This window comes from Meriones unguiculatus, chromosome 20 (assembly GCF_030254825.1).
Source record: "Meriones unguiculatus strain TT.TT164.6M chromosome 20, Bangor_MerUng_6.1, whole genome shotgun sequence".
NCBI lineage: Eukaryota > Metazoa > Chordata > Mammalia > Rodentia > Muridae > Meriones > Meriones unguiculatus.
This window is the reverse complement of record NC_083367.1, coordinates 33438890-33455917: the sequence shown is the minus strand read 5'-3', so window position 1 is coordinate 33455917 and position 17028 is coordinate 33438890. Positions and strand designations below refer to the sequence as shown.

At 39.2% G+C, this 17028-nt stretch overlaps 1 protein-coding gene across 1 annotated transcript; it reads right to left on the bottom strand.

The window, feature by feature from the left end:
• Positions 1–15062: 15062 nt before the first annotated feature.
• LOC110565564 (large ribosomal subunit protein uL23-like) lies at positions 15063–15452 on the bottom strand. The gene has a single exon (XM_060373465.1). The coding sequence runs from the start codon at positions 15450–15452 to the stop codon at positions 15063–15065; it is 390 nt and encodes a 129-aa protein (XP_060229448.1).
• Between the last annotated feature and the right edge of the window lie 1576 nt (positions 15453–17028).

The window sequence follows — 17028 nt, the reverse complement described above, 5'->3', positions numbered from 1 at the left end:
GTCTGGAAGTGATTGCTCAAGATCACCCAAGCAAGGAGCAAAAGCCAGGTTTTGAAGCAAGGGAGGCTGGCCTCAGAATCTGTGCTGTCAAACTATGAACTTTTAGCTTCTCCCCAAATAGTGACACTTTCATGATAGTTCTCCCATATACAAATGCTATTCTTGAGAGTGGGTTCTCTTAATTTTTGAAACAATCCTATGGTATAGTACTACTATTTGTCTCTCTTTTGCATCGTGGGAAACTGGGGCACAAATTAATTAACAGGTTAAGGTGATTATTGATGTTGAGGATGTACTTGAAGGCAAGAATGCTTTTTTATTACCACAAAGTCCCTTTGAAGTCACAGAGCAGATGCAGAATTCATTTTGGATTTCTACCACGTGAGTTTATATTGCTTCCACCGCTGCCTCCCCCTCCAGGTTCCCATGAGCTTCACTGTCTCTCTTCTAAGATAACCACATACCCACTGAATGAATAATCTTTGTTCTTGGTTCCTGTTAGCTGGGATTTAAGTACACACACATGCACACTCACTCATGCACACACGCACGGACTGACAATTCTGCTTTTACTACTTTTACACAAGGTTGCAGGGCCATGTCACTTCATGGCGAACAGAGGCTAGGGATGAACTGAGCAGTTACTTTGTCTACTAGCAGAAAGTGAGGCTCAGAGGCTGGGTAACTGTCACCAAGAATGACAAAATCCAAAAGAGGAAGAAAGAGTGGCCCTCTTCCATGCATAGACTCTTTTGTTGCATGTTCTTAGAGTTTTAGTTTTCTTACACACATACCGAATCATCTAAACCTAGCTTTGGTACTCCTGGAGTTTTTTGGCTCAGTTTGGAAGATATGTACTCTCTCTCAAACAGTTTCTTTTCCTGTTGCACTACTTATTTCAGTTTTTCTCTTCTGAGAGGAGACCCATGGGGCATGTTGTATGCGATGTCCACAAAACTACGATCAAACGTTTCTCAGCATTAACTGAAGGTGTTATCAGAAAGTTATTTGATGCTATGTGGCAGTTTAATTTTATACCTGTCTGCTGAGCCCTCTTCACTTTTCATTTCCTCTCCAAGGTAAGGAAACATTTAGTTCCACTCTGACACCTGCCTGACCTTCCAGGTTGCCCCATGTTGCCATGGTAATGAGCCCTGCTATTTCAGTCATTGGAACACATAAGACTTTCCTCATGGAAGCAGCTTCCTGTCCCCCTTCACTCCATTCCATCCCTGTTCTGGGTGGCTCTGAATTTCTCACAGAACTCTTATGGCCACAGTGGCCATTGAAAAAAGAGGGTCCAACCAACGGCTGACTTCCGGGTGCTCTTTCAGAGCTTGCTGCTGTCTCTTCCATATGTGCTCAGCCAGATGTTGGGCAGCTTTGTCAACGTGGGTCACATGTTAGAAAAAAAGGAGTGATAAATGGAGGGCACTGAATGAGGCAACTGAATGATATCACAGAGGAAGGATTAACTCAGCAGGAATGGCAAGTATTTCAGATGAGAGGTGCTGAGCGAAAGACAAAATACATAGTTATAATTAAAAGTTATGCACAGGTCCGAACAAAGAGGTTTCTCAGAGACAGACAGAGATCGTGGGAGAGCATAGGAGAAGAGAGAAAAGGATAGATGGGGAGGCTAGGGAAAGAAAGTCAGGAAGGGAAAGAGAGACAGAGCAGGGGAGGGGGAGACAGGGTAGTGAGCTGGTTATATCCCTTGCACCTAGAGCAGGTGATATAGAACTTTGTCAGGACCCTAAAGGCTCCTGAGAGCAGGCCAGTTGAATTGCCTGCACACCAACCTAACAATTATTGTGGTACACACAAGAAAAAGTGGTGAGAAATACAAGCTTCAAGATTGGAAATGAGGGTCTAAAAACATCCCAAAGACCCAGGAAGATCAGGATGAAACAGCTTTTTTTTTTTAATTTTGTTTTGTTTCTTTTCTTTTCCTGTAAACAAGTGCAAACAAACATAAGTCCTACTTTATTTTTAGCCAATAAATGAGAAATGGATGACAAATAACAAAAATTAATTGTTGCAGTTTTCTTCTTGTTAATATGATTTTAAAAATTCTGACAAAGTGATTTAGGGAAGGAAGAAACATTTAGCTTAAGCTTGTAGGTCATAGCTCATCACTGAGGGAAGTAGAAGAAATCTCCGAGGCTGAGGCTAACTCACAGGCTCAAACTGACCTTAGTTTTCTTATACAGCTCAGGATCACATGTCTAGAGACTGAGCTAGGCCCTCTTTCATCAAGTAACAAAAGACAGTTTCACCCACTGACACGTCCACGGGCCAGTCTGATCTGGAAAATTTCTCAACTGAGGCTCTCCCTTCAGATGACTATAGGTTATGTGAGGTTAATAAAGTTAACTAGTAGGATACTAACTACAACAGGGAAATTTGCATTGAAAAATGAAGGTCTGGAAGGTCTTAGTAAGTTTCACTCAAACAACAAAATACCAACCCACCTCTCTTGATCCACAGACATACCTGCTCAATATTCATGCGTGCCTCCTCCAGAACACTAGATGTATTTATTGCATATTCGTCTTCCCTCCCCTGGCTGATGATCTGTTAACAAAAGCAGTCTCTCCCCAGATTAAAATTTTCCTTCTCTGTTAGTTTTGGAACTGTTTGAAAAAAAATAGCATTTGAAATTCCCTCAGCCTTCGGAGATGCAGGCAGGTGAAAAAAAAAAAAAAAAAAAAAAAAAAAAAAAAATGGATTCTGAACTAGTGTTGGCTCTAACACTAACACTTCTGCATTTTAATCATCTGGGCTTAAACCAGGCTCAGGCAGCATAAGTGAGTAGAATTTAAATGTTCCAGGAGGGTCCTCTGTGGGTTGTCTGGATAGGAGTAAAGCAATAACTGTTGATCCCACAGATTCGAGGAACCAACCCAATCCAAATGAAGGCCGAATTAAAGCAAGCTTCATTTGGGTACACATCAGAGCTGAATTCATGGGTGTCTCCCCCCAAGACAGGGTTCATGACACCAGGGCAAACCAATTTGTCAACTTCCTTTTATTGGGCAAAAACCACAGGGTGGGCGATTTTGCAAAGAAGCAGAATGTAAGCGTAACAAGGTGGTCATAATTACCTCCTGAAACTAAGGCATGGTTGCTGTTTCCTGGAACAGGCAATGTAGAACCATTTGTAGTTAGGTTGCAGGAGGGACATTGTCCAATTCCTGCAAAACTGAGATTTAATTATAAACAGAAATGAACATAGTTTGGCTTTTCTAGAAAATGGTTTTTGAGCCCAATAGGGAGGCAGTCCGGTTTATCATAACAAGATGGTAGCTGACAAGCCAACTTTAAAGGCAAATACTTGTTTTGGTTGCTTTTCTAAGAGAAAATTATTAGATAATTGGTGATACAAAAGAGGATGAGGAGGAAAGCAAAAGCAGAAAAAATACTAAATACTAAGAGGACATGAAAAGAAAAATATGAATAGGAATGAGTTATTAGAAACAGAAGGGGAAATGAACCAGTTGTAGAAACATAGAAAATAATAGGAAATAAAGCTACATGAGTGTCCCAAAATGGTTGCCTAGGGAACTTAACTGGGAGAGGTTCTCTCTCTCCTGAATAATTATTGAGTGACACTGATTCACTCCTTTGGCTCCACTGTTACCAACTGGAAAACAAACACATTTCAGGCATTGGCATTACGAACACTGAATTTCCCATGGCAAGCTTTTAAAGCAGAAGTGGTCTTTTTTTTTTTTTTAATGTAATAAGAAAAGAAATTATAAGGTGGAAACCTAGGAATCTAGGAAAAGTGAAACTCTTAAAATGTTATAGCCTGGGAAGGCACAGTTGCATTTGGGAAAGCCAACAAACCTTGGAAAAGGAAATCAGAAAAGCAGCTCAAAGCCCACTTGACAATGAGCAATGCAATGATTATTACATTTTTTTAGTAGTCTGCTGAAAACCATTTTTTCCATGTAAAGAGCTTTCTTTGTATATTTTCATGCTATATAGAGGTAAGTTTCACATTGTAATGCAGCTCTTCATCTTCCGTGATTGCGTGGCCCTGTGGAAACTGTTACCAATCCTTTCCCTGCTGTTGAAGATATCACAAAGGGCAAACATACATTAAGCAATGCTCTTGGCTCCCAGTTCAAATTCTCTTACCTACACTTAATTCTGTTTTGCAAAAATTTTAATTTTTATACTGCTCCAAATAAACCTTTTGTCATGACAAAATTGTCACTCTGGCATTTCTAGAATTCTCTAGGTGTACATGGTGAGGTGTGGTAGATGGGCCATAAGAAAAGTAGATCAGTTGCTTTCCTTAGAGATGCAAGTCATCTGGTTTTGCAAAACAAAAACATCAAACAAACAAAAAAAAATAAGAAGGAAGAATATCAGTATTCTGTTGGGTGGAATCACACTTTGGTTAAACTACCTTATTTTTTCTTTGTATTCCCATGGTAAGATTCTCTGTAAAGGAAATTGCACCCTCATGTGTATCCTGTGGGATAGAATTAATCCTGTATCGTAAATATTTATAGACATGTTCAATACGTATAATATAAAACCTGTTTTTGTCTTTTGGCTAAGATTCGACTTTCTTCTTGGATATTACATTGTTAAATTAAGCATTTATTCATTCTTTGGCTTTCAGTTATCATAGAGAGCAAGTAAAAGCCAAAAACCTTATGCCAGGACCAGTAGTAAAAAAAGCACAATATTACAACCTCCAATAATCTACTTGGATTAAAGTAAAAATTGATTAAAAAATAGGAACAAGGCATTAACAATCATAATCAATTTTCATGTATTTTCCCGGGTCCAGGCAGGACTGGGAAAAATAAAAGTGTCTGTGCCATGACTCCCTGTATTTTGTTTGCATCACTGATGGATAGCTTATGTGTATAGGAATAGATTCATATATGCATAGACATGCATATACACTTATCTAGATTTTATGCTTCAGCGCACAAGAAAGCTACACATTTTAATTCAAAACAAATTTTGTAAATGATTAAAATCAGTTACTTTAAACTTTCAGGGAGCTGACTGCTTCCTCTGCCTTAGTTTCCTTAAGACTGCAGTTCTGGCAGAAACAAACGTTGCTCCTTCACCTCCTCCCTTTGTGCACTCTACCTGGGAACCCACTGGCCTCACTGTTTTTGGAATCAGGTAGGTGTGGATCTTCACTCTCCTTTTCCACCACTGTAAATTCCCCAAGCTCTCCCCAGCCCTGCAGCAGACCACTGACAGGGGTCTTGTCTCTCCTCTCTGATTCTGCTCCCTGGTTACTCAAATCCTCATGGCAAACCTACCTTTCACCTTTGGGTGGATTCAGTACTCCCAGCCAATCTCCATTCCTTCATAAAAGTCCTTAATACCTATAAGCTTATTGTATTCCAAGAGGACACACCTGGCAGGGACTCAACAGCTCTCCTTACCAAGGAACCTTCACCCACCACACTCTCCTAAGATCTAGAGAGGGCAACAGAAACCAAGGAATGAAATGCACATCTCAAAAGGACAGGACTATATCAACCACTAGAATTACAACTGTCCCAAACTCAGATGCTTAGATTAATTTAAAAACTCAATCAGAGTCAGGACAATATGTTTCCACCAGAACTCAGCAATCCCACTGCAGTAGGCCCTGAGAAGTACAACATAGCTGAAAAAACACAAGACAAGACAAACACAAGAAAATCAAAATGGCTATTATGACTGTATTCAAAATCCTTGAAGAAGATAGGAACAAATCCATTGATGAAGTCTATAAAATCACAAACAAAAAGTGGAAGGAAATTATAAAAATAGTTCAAGATCTGAAAGCAGAACTAGAATCACTAAAGAAAACCAGGACTAAGGAAAATCTGGAAATGAAAATTTATAATCTCCAACAGGAACCTTAAAGGTAAGCGTCAACAATGGAATGCAGAGATGAAAGAAAGAATCTTAGGCACTGAAGATAAAATAGAAAAAAATGGAGACCTTGGTTAAAGATCATGCTAAATTTAAAAGAATCCAGACAGGCACAAAACTTCCAGCAAATATGGAAAACTCTGAAAATATCAAATCTACATCTTGTCTGGCCTAGCTTTTCTTTTCTATTAAAACCTAATAAAAATATTTATAAAACAGACCCTGAGGAAGGTATCATTATGTCTCTTTATCTCCTACCTCATCAGGTGGTTTATGTTAAGCATGTGCAGCTTTTCCGTATCAATCATGTTCAATAAAATGGTACAAAATAAAAAAAACAAATAAATTTTCTCAAATACCCCATTTTCTATTACTTTTACATGAAGTTTATTGTCTTAAATTTTTTTTGTCATTTAAAAAAAATACTTATTTTCCAGAATAAAACGATTCTTATGATAAAAGTTGCCCTGGCCTTTCCAGGCCGCACCTTCTCTACAAGGGCTGGACCTCTGACAAAATGCAGGTAGAACAGACAGAAGGGCCAACGGTGTCTTTGTTCACATTATGTCTATCGCTGTTTTAATCCTGCACCGCTAACTCGAGTTTCTTACGTTTACGGACACTAGTCCAGTTAAACAGCTTTGTAGTTTTTTCCAAAGTGGCTCAGGGTTTTCCACATGCACTTTTTTTTTTTTGTCATGGTAAGTGTGTGTCACTTATTTCAACACTGAGAGTACGAGCATTCACTGTCTTCCACCTCCAACTGCCTCTAGAGAGATGGTGTCCGTCACCTTGATCTATATTTCTCTGGACCCTAATAGGTCATGGAAAATTTTAAAACATGCACCTGTACTTTTGATTTCAAGTCAAGCTCAACTCACATTGCATTTTTTAAGTAAAGGAAAAAAGAAAATTAGTGACTTGTGTATCTGACTGTACGTCCAGAAGTGAACCCTTTGTCTAAGGAGGAGGTCTAGGGACTTCCACAACGTTGTTCAGCTCTGGCTATGTTTGTAGTCTCTGTTTCTGGCTTGGGTGTATTCAAGTCAGTGTTCAGTTCAGCTTTGCAAACAGGGTTCACACTCTTTCTTTGGTGTTGCTCCTTTCTCCTGGGTTTGACTTTCCAAACTAGGACAAGTCATATGAGAGGGAGATGACTATCAACAAGCTTCATGGTGTCAGTCCCTATTTTTATATTATGAGAGGCTATTTCCTTCCTGATACACAAAAGTTCCAGAAAAGGCCTGGTGGCAGTGGTGGCGGCAGTGGTGGTGGTGGTGGTAATGGTGGTACTTGCCTTTAGGCTCAGTGCTCAGGAGGTGGAGGCAGGTAGAACTCTGAGTTTGAGGCCAGCCTGAGAGAGAGAGAGAGAGAGAGAGAGAGAGAGAGAGAGAGAGAGAGAGTTCCAGGACAGCCAGAGCTACAAAGAGAAACCCTGTCTTAAATGAAAAAAAAATTCAGCAAATAATTTCTGGAATGGTTTGATCCTTTTGCTTGATAATTTCATAAATTTCATATAGTGGATAAGTTTGGTCATTTGGAGACAACAGTAGAATTGGCCATCACCTGGACTGTTTCTCCTCACTGCTCTAAGAACAGAGACAAGTACCTTGCTTTCTAATTTTAAAAATATTCCCACAGTTACCAAGGAACACAGAACCTTGATAATAACAATGGAAATTAAATAATAGTAATAGTTAATATCCACTTTTTGCATGTGTATTCTCATTTGTAATATTGAGGGAAAAGAAGTGTCTCTGTGAAAGGGTCTGACAGTCTGTGAGAGGGTACAATGCCATAGCTCCAGTATCTATCCTCCTAATGAATACCAACCAGGTGCAAGGAGAATGTTTTTACATATATTCTATGTTCTTTAAACAAAGGCAGCTTTGTTTAAATTTCATGAACATTTGTGTGTAACCTCCAAGCCACAGTAAGAGACAGGAGGCATTACTCTGAATGCAGGAAAAATTTTATGCAATACGATTAACTAAGGAAGAAGACAAATTGTCACAGCTAGGAGAAAATATAGTAGATTCTTGTTCCTTACCAGTTTTTATGGTACTTGGCTTTCATCGTAGTGCTAGGAAGACTGAGGCAGGAAGCCAACATGAACTATGAGCAATATTCTCTAAATAAATAAATAAATAAATAAATAAGATGTTATAATTTCAAGATGCTACTTCTAATTTTTTCATGTTATTCCAAGTATTAACAACTAATCTTAAGAATATTCACAAAAGTCAAACATGGTGGTTGAGGAACATTTTATGGCATTAAGCAATTTATATTATTTTAGATATAAAAGAACACTAATACCAATTCAACTGTCTGAAAACTGAACATATAATTATGAGCAATTCTATTTTATTCACACAAAAGACTTATGCAAATGTTTAAAAATAAAGTAAAATGTTTAATGTTTGTTGATTTTTAATTTGTACTTTAAAAATATGAATATCTTATAAAAAAGGAATACTTTGAAAATATTTTTGCATTCAGTTTACCTTTTTTATTAATTTATTTTTATTAATTACAGTTTATTCACTTTGAATCCTAATTGTAGCCTCCTTGCTTGTTTCCTCCCAATCCCACCCTTCATCCCTCATCTCCTCCCATGTCACTACCCAAGTCCACTGATAGGGGAAGTCCTCATTCCCTTCCATCTGACTCTAGCTTATCAGGTCTCATTAGGACTGGCTGCATTGTCTTCCTCTGTGGTCTGGTAAGGCTGCTCCCCCATCAGAGGGAGTTGATCAAAGAGCCAACCACTGAGCTCATGTCAGAGATAGTCCCTGTTCCCTTACTAGGACACCCTCTTGGAGACTGAGCTGCAATGGACTACATCTGTGCAGGGGCTCTAGGTTATCTCCATGCATGGTCCTTGGTTAGATTATCACTCTCAGAAAAGACACCTGTGCCTAGATATTTTTAGTTCTGTTACTCTCCTTGTGGAGCTCCAGTCCCCTCCAGGTCTTTCTATCTCCCCCTTCTTTCAGAAGATTCCCTGCACTCTGCCCAAAGTTTGGCTATGAGTCTCAGCATCTGCTTTGATACTCTGGTGGGTAGAGTCTTTCAGAGGACCTCTGTGATAAGCTTCTGTCCTGTTCCCTGTCTTCTCCTGATTCCAATGTCTATTGCTTTTGCCTTTCTGAGTGAAGATTATCTTACCCAGGGTCCTCCTTCTTGTTTAGCTTCTTTAGGACTATAGATTTTAGTATGTTTATCCTATATTATATGTCTAATATCCACTTATAAGTGAGTATGTACCACATGTGTCTTTCTGCTTCTGGGATACCTCACTCAGGATGAACTTTTCTAGATCCCATCATTTGCCTGCAAATTTCATGATTTCCTTGTTTTTAATAGCTGAGTAGTATTCCACTGTGTAAATGTACCACGATTTCTGTATCCAGTCCTCTGTTGAGAGACAACAGGGTTGTTTCCAGATTCTGGTTAATATGAACAGAGCTGCTATGAACATGCTTGAACAAATGTCCTTGTGTAGATAAATATTTTGGATATATGTTTAGGAGTGGTCTAGCTGGATCTTGAGGAAGTGCTATTCTTAATTGTCTGAGGAAATGCCATATTGATTTCCAAAGTGGTTGTACAAATTTACATTCCCACCAGTGATCGAGTAGAGTTCCCCTTTCTTCACATCCTCTCCAGCATGTATTGAGTTTTTGATCTTACTTTTTTAAAATAAAAATCATTTTTAAGTTTTAAATATATTGAATGTAATTGTATTGTACCTCTTTATCTTTTATAATAATTGCTAATAACAGAATCTAAACCAAGTGGAAAATACTATTACAACATAATAACTTGTTAAAATAAAGTTAAAGAGTATGTTTTATATATATATGATTTATATTTTTATATTTATATTTTTATATTTATATTTTATATATTATATGTATGTTAGATTTTTAATTAAATTTTTATTTTTGTTATATTAGTTACAGTTTGTTTTCTTTATATCCTAGCTGTAGCCCTCTCCCTCATTCCCTCCCAATCCCACCCTCCCTCCCTTATCTCCTCTCTGCCCCTCTCTAAGTCCACTCATAGGGGAGGTCCTCCTCTCCTTCCATCTGACCCTAGCTTATCAGGTTTCTTTAGGGCTGGCTGCAATGTCCTCCTCTGTGGCCTGGTAAGGCTGCTCCTCCCTCGGGAGGGTGGGGGTGGAGGTCATAGAGCCAACTATTGAGTTCATGTCAGAGACAGTCCCTGTTCCCCTTACTAGGTAACCCACTTTGATACTGAGGTGCCATGGGCTACATCTGAGCAGGGATTCTAGGTTATATCCATGCATGGTCCTTGTTTGGAGAAACAGTCTCAGAAAAGAGCCCTGTGCCCAGATATATTTGGTCCTTGTGGAGCTCCTTTGTTCTCCAGGTCATACTAACTCCCCTTTATTTCATATGATTCCCTGCACTCTGCCCAAGGTTTGGTTATGAGTCTCAGCATCTGCTTTGATACCCTGCTAGGTAGAGTCTTTCAGAGGCCCTCTGTGGTAGGGTCCTGTCTCGTTACTTGTTTTCTCCTACTTCTAATGTCCATACCATTGTCTTTCTGGGTAAAGATTGATCATCTTACCTCAGGTCCTCTTTCTTGTTTATCTTCTTTAGGTGTACAGATTTCAGTACCTTTATCCTATCTTATAGGTCTAGTATCCACTTATAAGTGAGTATATACCATGTGTGTCTATCTGCTTCTGGGATACCTCACTCAGGATGATTTTTTCTAGATCTCACCATTTGCCTGCAAATTTCATGATTTCCTTGTTTTAAATTGCTGAGTAGTATTCCACTGTGTAAGTTATATATTAAATGTATAATAAAGTTTTAAATTATACTAATCTATAATTATATATATATGTATATATATATATATATAGTTACTAGTTACTCATCTATACTTTTTTGTTTTGTTTTGTTTTCTGAGGCAGGGTGTTACAGTGTAGCCTTGACTATCCTGGACTTGCTTTGTGGACCAGACTGGCCTAGAACTCACAGCAATCAGCTTGCCTCTTACTTATATTGACAATCTATCAACCAAACATTGCTGAAGGAATAATTAAGTTTAGTTTTCAGCATGTTGCTAATTTTCAGTCTCATGAAACATAATTATAGGTGTCCTTAGTCATAGACGTGTCTACACATATGTTTGTCATGGCAAGGAGACGGGTCAGGTGCTTACTGGCTTATGGTCTTCCTCTACAACTCACTAAGGTTTGAGGCAGAGTTAAACAAAACAGGGAACCTGTTCTAGACTTAGTCATGTAAGAATTTAAGATGCCCACAGCAGCAGCACTGGAAGTCTTTACTCTAGAGCAAAGCCTGTGCTGAGGAAAAAAAAAAAGAAACCAAGTTTTAACTGATGAATGCAAAAAAAAAAAAAAATTGGAAGTATTATATTAGATGCAAGTTTTTTCTTGTTCTTTTGGACTGTTGTGTTGACTCTCTGTGCTTTTTTGCTAAACATCTTGCTAATCTGATTATCATCTGATGGTTTCCTGTGCCACCCAGCTGAAAGTTCACAACAAGCAACTTTTCTATGAGCTCAAGTTTCTGTGTGAAAATTCAGGTATAGTAATTCTAATTTTGGAGCTCTTTAGAACAGATCATCAAACTGACATCAGTCAATTCATCTTAACCTAGATGATTTCAACATTTTCATTTGTTTCCTTTCTGCATCCTCATTTGCGAAGTGATTTTTATAGCAGCCTAGAAACGTGTAAATTAAATACATGACTATATGTGAACAGAATAGTTCCTGGACCAAAGAAAGGCTTTTGTTGGTCGTTCCCCTCTCTGTATCACTGTTGTTCTCTATTATGTATACATTACAGTGGTAGGACCTGTGTATAAAGGCATTCATGCTGAGGGGCCACCTTCCTTTAAAGTTTGCAGAGAAATACAGGCTACATCCTGCCCACAGAGTTTTCTAATTTTACTTTACCCTGAATCAATTCTACACAGCCCCATTTCCACATGAGAGACACTGAGCTTTAATTGTATTTCCCTGATTGCTAAGTATGGTGAACATTTTTAGCCATTTATCTAATTAGTCATTTTTATTTCTTTTAAGAATTTCGTTTAGATCCCTATCCCATTCCTTTTTGTTTTCTTTCTTCCTTCCTTCCTTCCTTCCTTCCTTCCTTCCTTTCTTTCTTTCTTTCTTTCCTTTTTTCTTTCTTTCTTCCTTTCTTCTTTCCTTTTCTTTCTTTCTTCTGTCCTTCCTTCCTTCCTTCTTTTCTTCCTTTCACTCTTTCTTTCTTGTGTTTATACAATACATATATATTAATCTTTATTGGATGCATATACAAAGATTCTTTCTAGTGCTGTGGGCTTCCTCTTTCCTCAACTAATTGCTTCCTTAGCTGTACAGAAGCTCCCTCCCACCTCTCAGAGTCAGAGACTCAAAAACAACAGTGGTGGTACAGAAAACCTCCCTCTGAGTTGTTGGTTAGGGGCTTAAGAGAATCTCAAAACAAGATAGGCTATTGTGATTGCCCTTGGTTGCTTCTGGCAAGCTGAAGGTTGCTGAAAACAGTGCATTTGTCAGACACAGGGTCTGGAGGAACTGAGCTGAAACTGACATGGAAGCCTCCTCTCTGAGGGTAGCTCTTGTAGCATCAGAAGGTTCAAAGTACATGTTGCCAAAGGTGAAAAGTAATCAGTAGTCCTACCCAGCTGTAAAGACTCTAAGTAATGATTGGCAATAGTTGTTGATTTTTGGTTATTTTGTTGTTGCGGATAGTGTGTGTGTGTGTGTGTGTGTGTGTTTCCTACTCTTGATTTTCTGGTCTGGTTTGTTTTTGAAGTTTGTCTTCTAGTACCTTCTGTAAAAATGAATATGTAGATAGATACTGATTAGATTTAGCTTTATGAATCGATTGTGATTGAAAGTTTTGCTGGGTATAACAGTCTGGACTGGCATCTGTGGCATTCAATTATTAATAAATTTTTGGCTTTTCAGAATGTCTCAGAATTCTTGAAGGTTTTGTGCCTGTTTTGCCTGAATTTTTTTCATTTTGTTTTGTTTTAACATTTTGTTTGTCTGAGGTATCCATTTCTTCTATCTTGTCTTGAATGCCTGATAATCTCTCTTCCATCTCTTGTATTCTGTTGGTGAGGCTTGCCTCTAAGGTTCCCATTGAAGTTTCTAAATTTTTCACTTCTGTATTGCCCTCAGTTTGGGTTTTCTTTGTTTATTCTATTTTATTTTATTGAATCTATTGATTCATGTCTTTAACTGTTTATTTTTTTCATGCCACTACTTGTTTTTTTATATATATTTCTTCATGGAATTCATTCATTTCATCTTCAAGGACTTCTTTCATGTTTATAAAGTGTCCTTCAGCTTCACCTACCTTATATTTTTCAAGGCATGTTGTAGTAGGGTTGCTGGGCTCCAGTGGAGGCATATCGTCTTATGTCTAGCTAGTACCTAGCATCTGGGTTTTGGATGATTTAATTCTAGATAGTGATATCTGGTCTTTTCTTTCTTTGGTTGTCCTATTCTTTGGTTTCTAGTGTTCTTTCTGTTTCTCAGGAGGGTGTGGTGGCTGATTTTTGCCTGGAAAATAATGTTTCTAGAATCCTTCCAGGTAAGGCCACTATAGGTTCTAGGTACCATGTGTTTCCAGGTAGGGTACTGACACTTAGAAATGAGATGAGCTGAGGGGGTTCCAGAGGAGAGAGGAAAGTGGGGTGTTTCACTAGGATCTGACTAGGACAGAGGGTGAGCAGAGACCACAGCAGATAATTTGCTGCAGAGCTGGGGTGAGACTGGGGGATTGAATTTGGTTGAGAGGGAGGGGTGTGAGGAATCTTGCTTTCCTGTTTTGTTTTCTCATGTGCTTATCTTGCAGGCTTGGCCTATGGGCTCCCAGGGAATGCATGCTGGAGCTGGGTGCTGGAATAAAGGGATGAGGGGAGGTAAGGAAGGTTGGAGGAGAAGATATGGGTGATCTTCTGGAGAAGAGGTAGAACAGAAGGGAAGACCACGGCACATTGTCTGCTATAGAGCTGGTGATGACATGGATTTGGGGAAGATGAAAGAGAGTCTCTTTCTGGTTTTTGCATGTCACCATATGTCTTCAGCGTACACTGAAACCACTGTTTTGTGGCAGGCCCAAAGAGGTAAGTAGGGCTCTGTCTTGCTATGGTTCTTATAGAAGGCCACTACCCAAACTTTAAAAAAAAATATTCACAGCTTTCAAAAAATGAGTCTGTGGCAATAGCTCATTTACTAAAGTTCTTGCCTTCCAAGCATGAAGACCTTAGTATGATCTTTAGTATTGTAAAAGCTGTGTACTATAACACATTAATATAATTCCTCTAGCAAAGTGGAGACAGGAGGACCTTGGTGGCTTATGGAAGAGCTAGTCCAGATGAATCAGAAAGCTCCCGGTGTACACAGAAACAGTCTCAAAACTTAAGGCAACGAGTTCATGAGAAAGATGATGACTTTGACCTCTGGCCTCTACTCATCTCCCACCTGCATGTATACCTTCTGCACAGACATGTACATACACATTTGCTCACATACAGACATGAAGACATGCACAACAGAAAGTGGATGCTAATTTATTATTATCTTTCTTACGTGCTACCGTTGCCTTGAGTCATTGAACTGCTGTGGCAATTCACAAAACTTCTAATAACACAATACTCAAGACTTTGTAATCTTTAAAGGACAAAACTTATTTTCACATTTCATAGTTCAAGAGCTTTGTTGACTATTTTTTTCTTTATGTAGATGCCCATGTATCTTCAGCAATTTGCTAAGATTTGGTCTCATTTGTGTTTGTTGTTGTTGTTTATTCAATACTATTTTGAGTGAAACTACTATTGATTAGAGAGTTAGACTTCACCCCACATGCCTTTTTTCTCTCATCTGTATTTCAAGATGACATACTTCCCTGATGTATATGCTTACCAAGGACATAAATAACAGGGTTAGACGATACAAAAGTTCCTCCATCTTGTATTCTTCAAGGCCATTTCAGCTATTTTTTTTATGGTGGAAAAAATGTATATATATTTAGAGTTAACCATCTGGACTCAGTTTAGATGTTCCCAATCTTGTTGGCAACATCCAGATCATCATAATCAGGAGCCAACCGAACATTTGCCTTCTTCTCTCCATCAGGCCTTTATCAGGGTATTAACTTTGGCCACATCAATGTCATATAGTTTCTTCATGGCTTGTTTGATCTGATGCTTGTTGGCCTTGACATCCACAATGAACACAAGTGTGTTGTCCTCTATTTTCTTCATGGCTGACTCAGTGGTCAGGGGGAATTTGATGATGGTATAGTGGTCCAGCTTGTTTCTCCTGGGCGCACTCAATCCAGGGTATTTGGGCTGCCTCTGGAGCCGCAGGGTCTTGGGCCACCGGAAGGTGGGTGACGTGTAGATCTTCTTCTTTTTGTGGCTGTGGACGCCTTTCAGCACTGCCTTCTTAGCTTCCAAGGCCTTCGCTTTGGCCTCGGCTTCGGGAGGGGCAGGAGCTTCCTTCTTCGCTTTTGGCGCCATCTTAGAGAAAAGCAGCCATTTCAGATTTAACTAGAATTTGGTCTCCTTGGTGGAGAATCCCACGGAAAACCACCCAACTGTGTCCTAGGAACCAAAGGTCATAATGTCCTAGCTAACTTACGTTGGCGCGTTTATACAGAACATCTTCAGCTAACCACTCCTAATTTTTGTTAAATGCCTATTTCCGCAAACTCCTTCAAGATGCCAGGACATGGTTGTTTTTTTTTTTTTTTGTCTTAAAAAACCTTGTGCTCTGGACACTTGGATTCACACCGACTTACCCCAATGCCTGCATGTGGTCCCAAGTGACTAGAATAAACACTTTCAATTGGCTATAAACTGTAGCTACTCATAACACAGGTTCCTCCTGCACATGAGGGTACATTGTTATCCTCAACCCTGAGCTATATGAAACATCATTTTGTGGGGCTTGTAAGATGGGTCAGCATGTAAGACACTTGCCACCAAGCCTCACAACCTGAGTTTAATCTCTGGGATCCACATGGTAGAGGAAGAAAATTGATTCCTATGAGTTGTCCTCTGTACATGCCATGGCATGCATGCCACCCCCCCCCCAAGTAATAAGTAAATATACTTGTTTAAAAAAAGAAACACACCTTTTTTTTTTAAAATCAAACTTGGTCTCAAATATGAATATATCAAGTAGTTTGTACTGTGTCATCAATGCTGGATGATCTGTTCCCTGAAGGTTGAGTTTTGGTTGATGAAAGTGTCATATTTCATTTGAAAATCAGACAAGTCTTCATCCTTCTTCCAAGTAATCTGCTAGCTTCTTGGCTTTGGTGTCCACATTCCGGGACTTCCTTCTCTACTTCTCTACAAACCACACTGTAGCTTTCACATCCTTCCACTTCCTTCTCTTGCAAACTTAGCCCCACACCCTTTCTTCATTTGCCCTTAAATCTTACAAGTCCAGACTTTTGCAATTAAGAAGTTCAGTCGTCTTCCCCTCAAAAGCATCAGTCTCTCAAACCTCCCACCCCCTGTTTTTTCGTGGTCACAAGTGGTTCCTCAAAGCTGACTGAAAATGAAATGAGATAAAAAGGACACCACAGGCAGAAAATACATTTGGTAACAGTAGCGTTTATTATTCTATCACACTTTCACTTACAGCATTAGTCTGTCTCCTGCTTGAATCGGGATCTAAAGCAGACTCTGAAGGCCCAGTGCTGCTGAGACCACTGTGTGCTCCAGGAGCAAGCAGTGATGCTGTCTCTATGAAAGCAATAATGGGGACTGCTCACTGACCTCCCCTCGGAAACAGTCATCAACCACCCAATCATTTCTCAATCCATGGTTCTGATACAGCTTCTCTGGCCTTCATTGGTGGTGTTAGTAATGAAATACCCAAGTGTTGCACTCTTTCTTTCTTTTGAATCTACATGTAAGTAATTTAATACACAGATTTCACACCACATACAGAATTACACACAGTGACATCCTCTGACTTCACACTTGTAATAAAACTGCAATAGACTGTAGTATTGCTAGGCTGTGGTGGTCCAGGTTTTCAGCCCACCCTGGGAAGGTAGAAGCAGGAGGATCTCAGTAAGTT